Here is a 13212-nt window from a genome sequence, read left to right as displayed (position 1 = left end):
TTTCGCGTCAAGAAATTTCGTTTGTTGACATTTACTCATTTCGGTCGGTTTTCACGTGTCATGATTCTGTTTGAGGTGTATGGGTCTCAAACAACATAATACCAAATTCTCAACACTCAGCCAAGCATATCAATTGCGAAAGCTATATAGGAACCATGATATAATTTTTTACGTAAATTAAAGGTTATTGTGTTTATTGATGGTATACATTATAAGAAAATGAAAAGAGTAAAAATATAATCCCCACAATTTCTTAACGGTAAGATTTTTGGAATCTGGAACGGGCACCCTTACCACCGAATTTCTTTGGTTCTGGTCTTCTAGAATCAGCAATCAACAAGGTTCTGTCGTAAGAAGTGAAAGCCTTCTTCAATTCGTTCTTGGATTGTTCATCAACATATTTTTGGTGGTAAGCAACCAAACCTTTAGCGATAGCTTGTCTGATGGCGTAAACTTGGGAAACGTGACCACCACCAGTAACTCTAACTCTAATATCAATGTTGGAGAATTTGTCCAAACCAACCAACAACAAAGGTTCGTAAACCTTGAATCTTAAGATTTCTGGCTCAACCAAAGTAATTGGAGAACCGTTAACCTTGATCAAACCTTTACCGGCCTTGACATGGGCAACAGCAGTAGCTGATTTCTTCTTACCAAAAGTCTGAAATATGAATGCAATTAGTTGCAAAGAAATCTAAAGTTAGTAATCACTTCTTAATATAAATGAAAGAATAGGATAGTTATACCTCAAAATCTTTAGAAATTTGATGAAAATGGAGTAAAACATATAGCATTCGTCAACTAAGGCTTCCTGAGTCACAGAACCTATTGAGAAAATATATCTGAATACTCTTTTCCCCTTGTTATATCGTTGTTTCGGGCACGAGGCATCTGAAGATAACTCCCTCAGTATTGTCTAACGTTACAAATTATTTCTATCCCGTACTGTTGTATTGAACCTAGCGATCTGGTAACCCTTGTACAAAGGCGACTTTTCTAAAAATTTCCGAATGGTCATATTTTAATCTAGAATGTTACAAAAATGGTTTTTAATTCCTTGGACAAACTTATTGTGTATTCATTTATTATCGATTCAAAAGCTGGCTGGCTGAAAAATTCATTTTTTCCTTGATCGTACTCCATTTTCTAAACTATCAAATATCATCTTACAGAACTGAAAACATACTTGAACACTTGGGACAGCTGACATCTTGAGATTCTTCTTTTGTATATTTAGTTATCTATTATATTATGAGTTTCCTTAAGATAGTTCAATTATAGTAGGCTATTTTATGTATATCCTTGCCCTCTCCGTTGTTGCAGTAAGGTTCGCCTTAGTTTGCGCTCTGAGCGGTAACTCTTGGATTTCCAGTACACAGCCAACGGCCCGTTCTGCCAAACTGAACGGAAATTAAGCGTCATTTTTCTTCCCTCTTCCATTCCAAATTTCCCTTCTATTCCTTGAAAAAGTCATAACCCTTTTTTCGTTTAAAACTTTTGTTCCCAATGATTGGGTGGAGAAATGTACCGATGTTGTCTGTTTGAGAGCTGTATTTCCGCTAGTAATTTTCAGACTAAAAACATCTGTACATCATAAACCCATAACTCTTCTCTGTGGATAACAAAATCGTTTCGGGAATCATTTCGGGATTATTGGGCAAAATTTGATACTCCGTGAGCTTTGGCTCAACTTACTGGCCTCGCTTGAAAGATTCTCTGCAAGACGCATTCGACTTCTTGGTAGGCGCCTCCGGGTCAAACGCGGCATCTCTGAGTTAGAGGACCTGCCTACTGTGAGCCTTTGTCACTACCCCCCATTGGGAAGTTACTTTCTTGCTCACTATGTAATTAGAGGTACTTGAAGTTGAAACCAAGTGTAATAGTAATACAAAATAATTTCGGAAAAGTAAAGCAGGAATCAAGTAACAATGGGTATGTTGAACTGATGCATTAAATTACGATTGAACGTACATCGAATGACTAAATGAACGCGTGAACCAGCTGAGTAAAAATAACTGTAAGACACACTGGGACTTTTCAGTGAGAGCATAGGAGCATTGTGCAACTAGACCCCTTCTTTAGGTGTCGCAGATATGACTATCAAATAATCCTTTTTACCAGACAAAATATTCGTTGTGTTAGGCAGTTTATTAGTGGGTCTATAACTGTGCTAGTAATACTTAATAACATATTATGGTAAGGCCGCACAATGAAACGCATATGAGGAAATAAGAAACTTGCTTCATGCCGAGATTCGTTTATCAAAACTAGGAATAGAATTTCAATGAATAAAACAAATATACTAACCTGACTTATTATTATTACAGCTATCTCCAAGAATTTACCAATTTTGAAGAACCACTTCAGAAAGCACTGGCAAGAACGTGTCAAGGTTCACTTTGACCAAGCTGGTAAAAAAGTTTCTAGACGTAATGCCAGAGCTTCCAGAGCCGCTAAAATTGCCCCAAGACCATTGGACTTGTTGAGACCTGTTGTCAGAGCTCCAACTGTTAAGTACAACAGAAAGGTCAGAGCTGGTAGAGGTTTCACCTTGGCTGAAGTTAAGGCCGCTGGTTTGACTGCTGCATACGCCAGAACCATTGGTATTGCTGTTGACCACAGACGTCAAAACAGAAACCAAGAAATCTTCGACGCTAATGTCCAAAGATTAAAGGAATACCAATCCAAGATCATTGTTTTCCCAACAAATGGTAAGGCCCCAGAAGCTGAACAAGTTTTGTCCGCTGCTGCTACTTTCCCAATTGCTCAACCAACTACCGATGTTGAAACTAGAGCTGTCCAGGACAACGGTGAATCTGCTTTCAGAACCTTGAGATTAGCCAGATCCGAAAAGAGATTTAGAGGTATCAGAGAAAAGAGAGCTAGAGAGAAGGCTGAAGCTGAAGCTGAAAAGAAGAAATAAATTAAATGAATCTGATAAATACGTTTCATCTTTTTTAATGTCTTTATATCTGGTATAATTTATGTACACTGTATAATGGGAAGCCATCACTCATAACACAATATTCTGTTACCATAGAATCACAATGTTTGAATGTGACTAACATATGATGCATTTACAGGCGCGCTACGAAAAAGTGGTAACGTTTAAGAGAAGAAGGAGATGATATGTAGAAATTGAATGTATATGTGCGCAGATATACAATATGATAGCCCTCCTCAAATGAGTCATAAGTCATCAGTTACAACTCTATGTTGCTTTTTCCTTTAGCATTAATCAAAAAATTCCAAATTGTGACTCTTCTAGTAACGGCAGAAATATTCACCAGATAAGGTCTTTAACCGAAACATTGGTATTAGTTAAAGACAACAAATTGTCAAAGAAGTTCGCTATTTGAAAACTTGACAAGTTTCAGGGCAGATATATAAAGTGTTTTTGTAATGCTACCATCATATTGTAGAGTACCCAACTTCTGCTCCATTTTGAGTGAGAAACAGAACATTTGCTGTTACCAGCTTCCTTTCCATAAAGTTTAGACATATGTCTAAAAACTAACTGAGCACTTATATGAATGATCCTTGATATCCATCGCTTACAAGTCCCTGTCGAAAAAAGGCGAGAGCAGAGCAAATGATCTGAGTTCTAGTGTCTAACTCAGGACAGGGCTGTTATTCCGACGCTGTTGAGAACATAAGCCCAGTTCAGAGCTAAAGACGTTTAAACCTTCAATCTAAACAGACTGACAAGAAAAATCAAATTTTTTAAGGCAGCGGTAATGGCTGGGGCGCAACCAACAATATAACTTCCATGTTATTCACAATAAACAGACAAAGATGGTCACAGTTAATACTGTATTTGAAGCGACAGAAAAGAAAGTCAGGTTAGCAACACTCTTCCCGAGTATCGACAAGACAATGAAAACGAAAAAAGTACATAGCTGAATCGTTTTGAAGTGAACATATTCTAACATTATCAAAAAAGGCTTGATTGTGAAATCCCATGGTCAAAAAGAAGTATTTTTATTCTTTGGTTTTCTTCGGTTCTCCTGATCTTCAAGACTTAATCGGATAGCTTCTCTGACCATTTGGTCTTCAATTTCGTTTATTGTCGGTTCGGGTGATCTTGAAGCCGATGTACTTTCGTCTTGAACAGGTGTTGAACTGTGGCTTGTACTTCTTCTTGTACTATGATTGGGATCGATTAATCTATTGCTTATATGTATAGCGGTGGCATTCGCAGATCTCCTCATCAATCTTGACCTTTCCTTATTCAGCTTTGTTTCCCAGTCAGGACGAATGGTATCCGATGTAATTACAGAAACATGCGGCTTACCATCATCGGGTTTTGATATGGCACCATTTCTATAAACGTAAGATTCAGGAGGCATACCACCTATACCAGTTTCACGATCTGTAGGAGGTTGATAAGTAATGCTGAAGTTAGCAGTAGCGCAGTAGGGACAGTTTGCTGGCTCAGAAGTGAGCAGATTAGGGTCCTTTTCATCATCATTTGTTGGTGGTTCGGTAGGGTCTACCTCGTCATGAGGAAAATGGGGATCCGCTCTTTTTATTTGTACGAAACATTCAGTACAAATAGGCTGTTGACAACATTTGGAATGATTGAATGGCCCTGGGAAATATAGGAAACAAATAGGACATTCTGAACCGTTTTTGTAAAGAACATACTTTAAATCATCACTGGGTAGATGATGGTTTTTTTTCGTCTGATTACTTCTATTATCGCTAGCGTTTCTGAGCTTACTGTCGATTCTTTTCATGTCTAATTTTCTCTCTAAAAACGTCTCACTTTCGTTTTCTTGCCATATAATTCTTTTTTTATATAATCTTGCCCTAAAAATCCTCGCGTGCATTCTTCTCTGTTCTTTTTTAGATAAGGATTTGTCTATTAGTTCATTGAAAGTTGGCTTCCTTAAATTACCTATCGGTACATCTTCAAATTCCTCTAAATTTTCATCGAATGTATCGTGCAATGGCAATCCATCAACAATTTTTATCAACTCGTCTCTTGTCCAACTTTCATCGAAATCCTGTAGGGGAGTATAAAACGGAGCTATCATTCTTTTGATTATTAAATTTTTGACAACAGTAGCGTCATAGTCTAGTTTTTCAAACGAATAGCAACCAAATGGTGCTAAAAAACCACCATCGACAGTTTCGCTACATCTCACAATTAATTGTTTGGCATGTGCCTCTTTCGCCAGCTCCTTTTCCCGTGACGTCTTTCTCCTATTAGTACTGGATAAATTAGAGCCCGCTCTTGTACGAGTATTATTACCATTTAATATACTGTTGACTAAAGAAGAGGTGCGCCTTGCTCTAACCCTTGAAGGTATATCATCATCATATTGTTTGACCGTGGTACTTGATGAGGCAGTATTATATGAAGAATCTGGTCTGGCATCATTAAAACCATCTTCTTGGTCCATTTTTCCTGGAACGTTACCCATGATTGATTCGCTGCTCTGGGTATTTTTTATATTTATCAACTTATCTTGTCCTGCAACAAGTCTAGGCTATAAACACACCCACCACATCGGTTCGCTGATGAGCCTTCACTTGCCCCTTTATACTTTAAAAACCTTTTCAGCCCATTTAAAACGTTTCATTACCCGGACAATATATAGCGTCATTAAAAGGAATTATCCCGACGAATACTATTTCTTAACAGTTCATATTAGCTTAAAAAAGGTATACAGAAGGTTAAACTGAGCTGGCATGCACTGATTATTATTTCCCCCACCATTTTTATTTTGCTTTTTCTTCTTTTTTTGTTTACAAATCATGTTCATTCATGATAACACTAATACTAATACTAATACTAATACTAATACTAATATTTATATTAATGATAATAATAATAATGATAATAATAATAATGATGATAGAAAAGTGGTCGTAATAATAATAGTAATCATAATAATACTATAAAAGAAAAGAGAAAATAGATATTCATTTTCTCTTAGCTTATATTTTTCTTGGATTTTTTTGCCTTGTACTACCCTTACTTAGATTTGGGAAACAGCTTTTTTTTTACAGAGGAAAGTTCATCAGGAGATAGATGACTCAATTCGACGTTTTCATCAAATAGTAGCAATTTCAAATCGGTTGTTATTTGGTTTATCTTACCATCATCAAGTTTTAACTCATCAAAATACGGGCTGCATAAACATTGTAAAGCGTTAAATCTTTCCAAGGGATCGTACTTCAAAACGTTAGTTAAAAACTCTACTGTTTGATCGTCTTCTTTTTTGAAAACCCGTGACAATGGTATTGGTTTAATTTGCGGAAACTTATGCTCCATATAGTTTGGGTTCATGGAGCAAATTTCTTGCTTTGAAGGAGTGCCTAAAATCTTAATGATTTCCACTAGTTGGTCAATACCACTTTCACCGGGGAACATTGGTTGACCTAATAATAGTTCTGCCATTACGCAACCAGAAGACCATATATCGATTTGGTTAGTATAATTCGTGGCACCAAAGATTAGTTCTGGTGCTCTATAGTAGCGCGAACAGATATAGGAAACGTTGGGTTCAGTAGGTTTCAACTGCTTTGCGCTACCGAAATCACATAATTTTAGGGACCAAGTTTCAGGATCTACCAATAAATTTTGTGGTTTGATATCTCTATGGCAAACGTTAGCAAAATGATGGAGATAGTTCAATGACTTGAACAATTGAAACATATAATATTTTATTTCTAATCGTGACATCGGCGTACGTTGGTGGACAAAATGACGTAGTCTTTGGTATAAAGATTGGGGCATGTATTCTAAGATCAGATTTAAATAGATCTCATCTTGAGAGTCCCTTTCATAAAAAAAGTACTTCAGGTCTATTATATTTATATGGCTTAGCATTTTCATTATTTCTAGTTCTCTGTTCTTAAACCGTTTATCTTGCAGAACTTTTTTAATGGCAACTTTTTCACCAGTTTCTTCGATAACGGTAGCAAACACTACTCCAAACGAACCATGTCCAACTACCTCGGTGGTAGGGAAGGATATCTGTACCGGATCATTCGGATCTATCGTGTGCGGAGGATGGGCATAGTAAACCTGTTTCGACACTATAGAGTTAGTGATATTCGGAGTATTACTACCTTGAATATTCATTTTAAAAGATGCTAACGTTCTATGATTGTTCTTTCCTGGTGTAATACAATTCTATGCCAAGATCTTGCCTAGTTATGTGCAAATCAAACGTCGTGGTTGGCTATTCTGAGAAAAAAAAAGTGTCAAAATGCAATGCGCCAGAAAGAAAAGAAAGTAAAGATAATGGCAATGACCGATCGGCTATAATGTGCTGGCCTTACTTCCACTTCTTCTCCTGTGAGGTCTTCAACGGATCTGTATTTTGTAACCCGCAAGCCTTGCAGAACCCCTTGGTACCATTACTCTCTTGAGTGAGTAAAAGCCACGAATGTGGAATTCTGGCGGGTAATACACAATTTCACTATAATGTTTACATTGTTTAAAGCTTCTATATAATAACTCAAATCTTCGATGTTTATTAGGTAAAATGGCAGGCCTCCACCAGTCCGTCACGCAGGTTGTCGATACCTTCTCCGGTGATCCCGCTGCATTGAACGAGGGCTACTCGGATGTCCGGCTTGAACAGACGCTTCAGCTTGCTTTCTACCGATGCATATCTTTGACACAGTTCGGACTTGTTTTCCACCAAATCAATCTTGTTCAACACAATGATGACTGCGCACTCGTATCCTATTCGGTTTTCGTCTCTATTGACTAGTTCACTCAGCTCTTGCAAAGTTTCATCAAGTCGCATCATAAGGCTTACATCTATACACCATATCATCACCTGCGTCTTATCAAAATAATTATCCCAAAATGGCCTTAATGTGCGTTGCCCACCAACATCCCATAGCGATACCATCACATCTCGTATCATAAGACTATGTATCTGAAAACCGACCGTGGGCATTATATCATTAGCATTTTGCTCATCTTCGGGCAATAATTTGTTCACAATCGTTGACTTCCCTGAATTGTCTAGTCCTAAGATTAAGCAGCGAATCTCTCTATCCTTGAGTTTTTGTTTCCTAATAATACTCAGCAGCCCCATATAATGTTATTGTCCTTACTCCTTGATTTTCTCTCTTGTTGTATGAAGTAGTGTAATGGCTTTTTTAGATTTAGCCAAGGAAACGGACTGAAAAATTATAGAGTATATACCCACATGATCAGAGGCCATAACGAAATCCTGAGAGCACCATATGCTCTACTAATATATTTCTTTTGATTAATCATGCCAAGAAAATCTCTAGTTCAGATAAAACGATCTGAAGTAAAGCAGAGACGTAGTGGCGCTGCTGGCAGTACTGGAAACAAGACCCTTCATAAAAGCACACAAACCTCCTTTAAAAGGCAAAGAACTTTGACAGAATTTAACATCCCTACTTCATCGAACTTGCCTGTTCGTTCTAGTTTGTATGCATTCTCAAAATTTGGTCATAAGACAGATATAGCGCCAGTACTTATAAATGATAATAATCGTGATAGTATTTCTCTTGGCGACACTGAAAAGGTTGAAATCATTATAGACACAGATGATGAAGATCTTGTTAGCTTGCATGATGGTGAAGTGAGTGAGATAGAAATTAAGACTGATAATTCAACAAAAGATCGGATAACAACAAAACTGAAGGAGAAAATAAACGTTGAAATATCTACAGAATCTATCAATTGTCCTATTTGCTTACTAAATATTTCTCATTTAGAGCTGCATGAAAGAGAGGCACACTGTGATACTTGCATAGGCAGTGAACTGAATAATGAAGGGACGCTCAAAAAAAACGTGAAGAGTTTTGTCTCTAATCCATCGTCTCCAACAAAATCAAAGAGGCAGTTGAGCACATTAAAGAAAGCGACAAGGATAAGGCCTGATTTGCCAGGCTTTAAAATAATAAAGTTCAAGAATGGTCACCAGATAGTCGTGGACGGTTTTAATTACAAATCCAGTGAGACTATTTCACAATACTTTCTTTCGCATTTTCATTCCGATCACTATATTGGACTCAAGAAATCATGGAACAATCCTGACGATAATTCTATAAAAAAAACACTTTACTGTTCCAAGATCACAGCTCTGTTAGTGAATTTGAAATTCAAAATTTCAATGGACGAAATTCAAATCCTTCCCATGAATAAGCGCTTTTGGATAACGGACACAATTTCTGTCGTTGCACTAGACGCTAATCATTGCCCCGGTGCAATAATAATGTTATTCCAGGAGTTTATGGCAAATTCGAATGAGAAGCCTGTAAAACAAGTTTTACATACGGGAGATTTCCGAAGCAATGCTCAAATGATTAAGACAATTCAAAAGTGGTTATCTGAGACAGCGAATGATACCATTGACCAAATCTACTTAGATACAACGTATCTAACCATGGGATATAACTTCCCTTCACAACATTCTGTATGTGATATTGTGGCAGACTTTTCATTACAACTTATAAAACAAGGTAAGAATAAGATATTTGCGGATTCACAAAGAAACCTATTTCATTTTCAGAAGAAAAAAAAAATGACAACTCAGCATCACAAATTTCTATTTTTGGTGGGTACATATACAATTGGAAAAGAGAAGTTAGCCATCAAAATTTGTGAACTTTTGAAGACAAAATTGTTTGTTTTACCTAATTCCGTTAAATTCACAATAATTCAAACAGTTTTACGCAACAACGAAAACGAAAAAGACACATGGGACGAAGACTTACTCACTAGCAATTTGCACGAATCATTCGTACATTTGGTACCGATCAGGGTGTTGAAGAGTCGAGAAACAATCGAAACATATTTGAAAAGTTTAAGAGAATTGGAAGCAGATTACCTGAAAGATGTTGACGATGTTGTCGGGTTTATACCTACAGGATGGAGTCACAATTTCGGCTTGAAATACCAAAAGGACAAAGAGAACGCTGATGAGACGGCTAGTAATATCGGGTATTGTTTAGAATTAATGAGGGACGATCTGAATGATCATGAGAACGAATTTGAAATCTCGAGTATATTGAGGCAGTACAGAAAGTACAACAAATTTCAAGTGTTCAACGTGCCTTATTCTGAACACAGTAGTTTTGATGATTTGGTCAAATTTGGTTGTAAACTGGAGTGGTCCGAAATCATACCCACTGTGAATCTAAACAACTTATCGAAGGTGAGATCCATGACAAACTTGTTTCAATGTTGGGAAAAAGTTAGGAAAACACGGGCGGCTAAATGATGAAAAAAGAGGGGAAATAAGGGGTAAAAATGTGTTATGGAATACGTACGTATGTGGGTGTAAATATGAAATATACTTTATACTACTGCAATATCGTATTATATTCAGAATCTAAGGTTCGATCATTGTCCATATCATGAATAAACCTGTTTGGAATGGTGATGAAATCAGGGATTCTCCGATCGTTAGCCAAATCAATAGCTCTCCTATATCTTAATAATAGATTGCTGCTTTTTGAACCGAACTTTTTCGTGACTTTCCTATAAAATAACCCGCAGGCATTACATAGAGTTCTTGTGCCATATGGGCCTTTTCTCCATTCTGGAGTCTCAGTTTCCCCACAATGGAAACAAAACTCAATTATTTTTTTGGCATTAGGGTTCTTTTCATCGTTATTAGTGGCGGGGGTTATCGTCGAAACTGTAGCAACGCTAGGATTGGGGTTATTAATAAAATGACTGGAAGTAGTTAGCGTGGGCTGTCTTTGAATAGCTCTCGGTCTTCCCCTGTTGTTCTTTTTCTTTGTATTGAGGTTTGAGGTGGTTATGTTCTTCAATTGTGTTTGCATCATTGGAGATAATGTAGTGTTTGGTATGTAAGCTATTGAATTGAAGGGAGAAGACGAAATATTCTTCTTCATATCACTTGCCTCATCTTGTCCTGGAACCTGTAACTTTTGAAGAGGCACGGAACCGGCCGTGGGAGAAGACGAGGAAGAGGAGGTTGAAAGAAATGTGTGGCGGTGGTATAATGAACCATTTATTGGCTTGATCTTCAATTCAGAATCCGAAGCATGTCTTTTATTACTACATGCTGTTGGGAGGTGTTGAGTAGAGATAGAGTCAGTTAGCTCCTGCAAAGAAGGTAGCTTTATTTTATTAGAAGAGGGTGAAGGACTCTCCTTTTCAGGATTCTGCTCCTTCCAGTGTTGCTGCTCTTGTTGCCTATTGTTAAGTAAACAATTAAGGCGACTTTCAATGGTCGCGATATGATTCTGGAGGGAGTAGAAGTTTTGAGTGGCAATATTCTGCTTGAAATGGGTAGAATTCGATAAAGATTTCAGTTTAGCTAATTCTTCAATAGTCGATTGAACGTTTAAATCGCCCGTGGCGATGCTGAGTTCGTTGTTTTCAAAATGCTTGGAAAAAGAAACCATCTTATTAAGTTCATGACGGTAGCGTTCATTAATATGGTCCAGTGCGTCATTCTGACTCGAATGTGCAGATTTATCGTTATTAACGTTAAAAATATTAGTATTATTAGTATTATTAGTATTATTAGTATTATTAGTATTATTAGTATTATTAGTAGTGTTGTTGCTACTATTGCTACTGTTATTATTGGCTTTGTTGTACACTGGTACTTGTTGGAAATGAATATTAGAAGCAGCTGGTGCATGCATATGAGGATGAATATTATTTAGTTGGAAGTGTGAAATATTGGGAGGCATATGAGGATCTCGTACAATGCTGAACAACCGCTGGGGAGCAGCGAGAGCTTGTTGTGCATTTCTATAATGTGTGTTGTTAGATACTTGAATATTAGCGGCAGAAACAGCGGAATTACTTCTATTGTTGATGTTGATGATGTTGTGGTTGTTGTGGTTGTTGCGGTTGTTGTGGTGGTTGTGGTTGTTGTTAAGGCGATGGTAGTAGTATGCGTAATTGTTACTCGCTATGTCTATAGGAGTATTTTGGCCATTATAATGTTGCAACGGGGGGTTTACAGCTACATTTGATTGCAAAGGATCTACCCTCGGAGCAGAATGATCAAAAACGATCTGCGGAGGACCATATTGAAATACTGGCAGCGCCTGTGGCTGTTTCTGAGGCATGGGGTAAATATTGGGGGCTTGCATCTCGATATATATATATATATATATATTTTTCTTTTTTTTTGAGATAGATTTGTAGAAGCCCTTAGCTTAAGTGTAAGTGTAGAATTCACAATAAACGAAAATGATATTCTAGCAAATGAGTTGTTGAATGTCTTGAGAAAACAAAAACTGTAGGAAAACGGGAATAAAAGGGAATAAGAGAAAATCGAGAGGACACCAGAAGAAATAAAAGAGTGATAGAGAAAATACTGGTTTAATATATACGCTAGGATAAACAAGAAACTAAAACTCAAAAAGTAGGTTTCTTATACAGGATTGCCGACATGTGAGAAGAAACGATAACCGAATGCTTCAGATGTAATAGCAAGCGCATTGTCAATTAAACAAACATAGGAAATTTGCTTATAACCTTATATTTCAAAATATCCGTTGAGTTTTAGCTTTGAATAGTTCCGCGCTGGGCCCCGTGCAGAGAAAATCGCGGGAGCCGGAAAAATCGTCATCCGGCGCCTTCGGTTGGGGAAAGCAGCGGAACGAAACTATATCTGAGATAAGGGCGTGCATAAGAATGTGAAACCACGGTCTAAAGTGAAGTCACGGTTACACTATGCCCAACTCTGCAGGGTACAGTGCTTCTGCTCATGCATCTCTCTTTAGTCTAGACCAGGCGCGCGACAACAGACGTAGAGATTTTTGGCAGTGATAGACGCGTAGCGGTACAGGCCCGCGGCGCTGCTGCTACGGTGACGTGCCCATGACTCAACAAAAAGAGAAAAATGCAAACCGAAAAACCGAATTAGTTTCCCTTCCTGCTGCGGTTTCTGGGCTGTTTGTTTTTTCACTCCTTTTTCTTCCCTGTTTGATATATATTTTGTTTTTTCGCTCAATTTGGGTTAGTCTACGGCCCTTTTTGGGATCCCGGAGTTTATTGGGTTGCTGCCCGGATCCGTCCCAACAGAGTGGGAATCGCTCCATTGTATTGCTGCTGTTTATCACTATCAGTGTCGATCTCAGTTCCCTGACTCTTGCAATACGGCGTCCGGTTCGTTGCAGGAGACATTTTGTCCGTGCATCGGTTTTTTTGTAATTAAAGGTGTGTGTATATTGAATCTAAATGCTAATATGGGGGTAGCAGAGCCAAGCATC

General features: G+C 37.7%; 7 protein-coding genes across 7 annotated transcripts; 2 read left to right on the top strand and 5 right to left on the bottom strand.

Annotated features, from left to right (window-relative positions):
• Positions 1-253: 253 nt before the first annotated feature.
• RPS16A (40S ribosomal protein uS9) lies at positions 254-1210 on the bottom strand (the record flags this gene model as incomplete). The annotated part of the gene is made up of 2 exons (XM_056224859.1): positions 254-661; positions 1187-1210. The coding sequence occupies 2 exons, from the start codon at positions 1208-1210 to the stop codon at positions 254-256; spliced, it is 432 nt and encodes a 143-aa protein (XP_056078735.1).
• A 718-nt stretch (positions 1211-1928) lies between these two features.
• On the top strand, positions 1929-2923 carry RPL13B (60S ribosomal protein eL13; the record flags this gene model as incomplete). The annotated part of the gene is made up of 2 exons (XM_056224858.1): positions 1929-1932; positions 2328-2923. The coding sequence occupies 2 exons, from the start codon at positions 1929-1931 to the stop codon at positions 2921-2923; spliced, it is 600 nt and encodes a 199-aa protein (XP_056078734.1).
• A 1042-nt stretch (positions 2924-3965) lies between these two features.
• On the bottom strand, positions 3966-5429 carry SIP5 (Sip5p; the record flags this gene model as incomplete). The annotated part of the gene is made up of 1 exon (XM_056224857.1): positions 3966-5429. One exon carries the CDS (start codon positions 5427-5429, stop codon positions 3966-3968), a length of 1464 nt encoding a protein of 487 aa, XP_056078733.1.
• A 554-nt stretch (positions 5430-5983) lies between these two features.
• Positions 5984-7096, bottom strand: RIM11 (serine/threonine protein kinase RIM11; the record flags this gene model as incomplete). The annotated part of the gene is made up of 1 exon (XM_056224856.1): positions 5984-7096. The coding sequence occupies one exon, from the start codon at positions 7094-7096 to the stop codon at positions 5984-5986; it is 1113 nt and encodes a 370-aa protein (XP_056078732.1).
• Positions 7097-7493: 397 nt separating this feature from the next.
• CIN4 (Arf family GTPase CIN4) lies at positions 7494-8066 on the bottom strand (the record flags this gene model as incomplete). Its single annotated transcript, XM_056224855.1, has 1 exon — positions 7494-8066. One exon carries the CDS (start codon positions 8064-8066, stop codon positions 7494-7496), a length of 573 nt encoding a protein of 190 aa, XP_056078731.1.
• Positions 8067-8249: 183 nt separating this feature from the next.
• On the top strand, positions 8250-10229 carry PSO2 (DNA cross-link repair protein PSO2; the record flags this gene model as incomplete). The annotated part of the gene is made up of 1 exon (XM_056224854.1): positions 8250-10229. One exon carries the CDS (start codon positions 8250-8252, stop codon positions 10227-10229), a length of 1980 nt encoding a protein of 659 aa, XP_056078730.1.
• An 82-nt stretch (positions 10230-10311) lies between these two features.
• Positions 10312-12087, bottom strand: GAT2 (Gat2p; the record flags this gene model as incomplete). Its single annotated transcript, XM_056224852.1, has 1 exon — positions 10312-12087. The coding sequence occupies one exon, from the start codon at positions 12085-12087 to the stop codon at positions 10312-10314; it is 1776 nt and encodes a 591-aa protein (XP_056078729.1).
• Positions 12088-13212: the final 1125 nt, after the last annotated feature.

The sequence above is a fragment of the Saccharomyces mikatae genome, assembly GCF_947241705.1.
Source record: "Saccharomyces mikatae IFO 1815 strain IFO1815 genome assembly, chromosome: 13".
Taxonomy (NCBI): domain Eukaryota; kingdom Fungi; phylum Ascomycota; class Saccharomycetes; order Saccharomycetales; family Saccharomycetaceae; genus Saccharomyces; species Saccharomyces mikatae.
The sequence above is the reverse complement of the archived record's forward strand: the minus strand, read 5'-3'. Positions and strand labels throughout refer to the sequence as shown.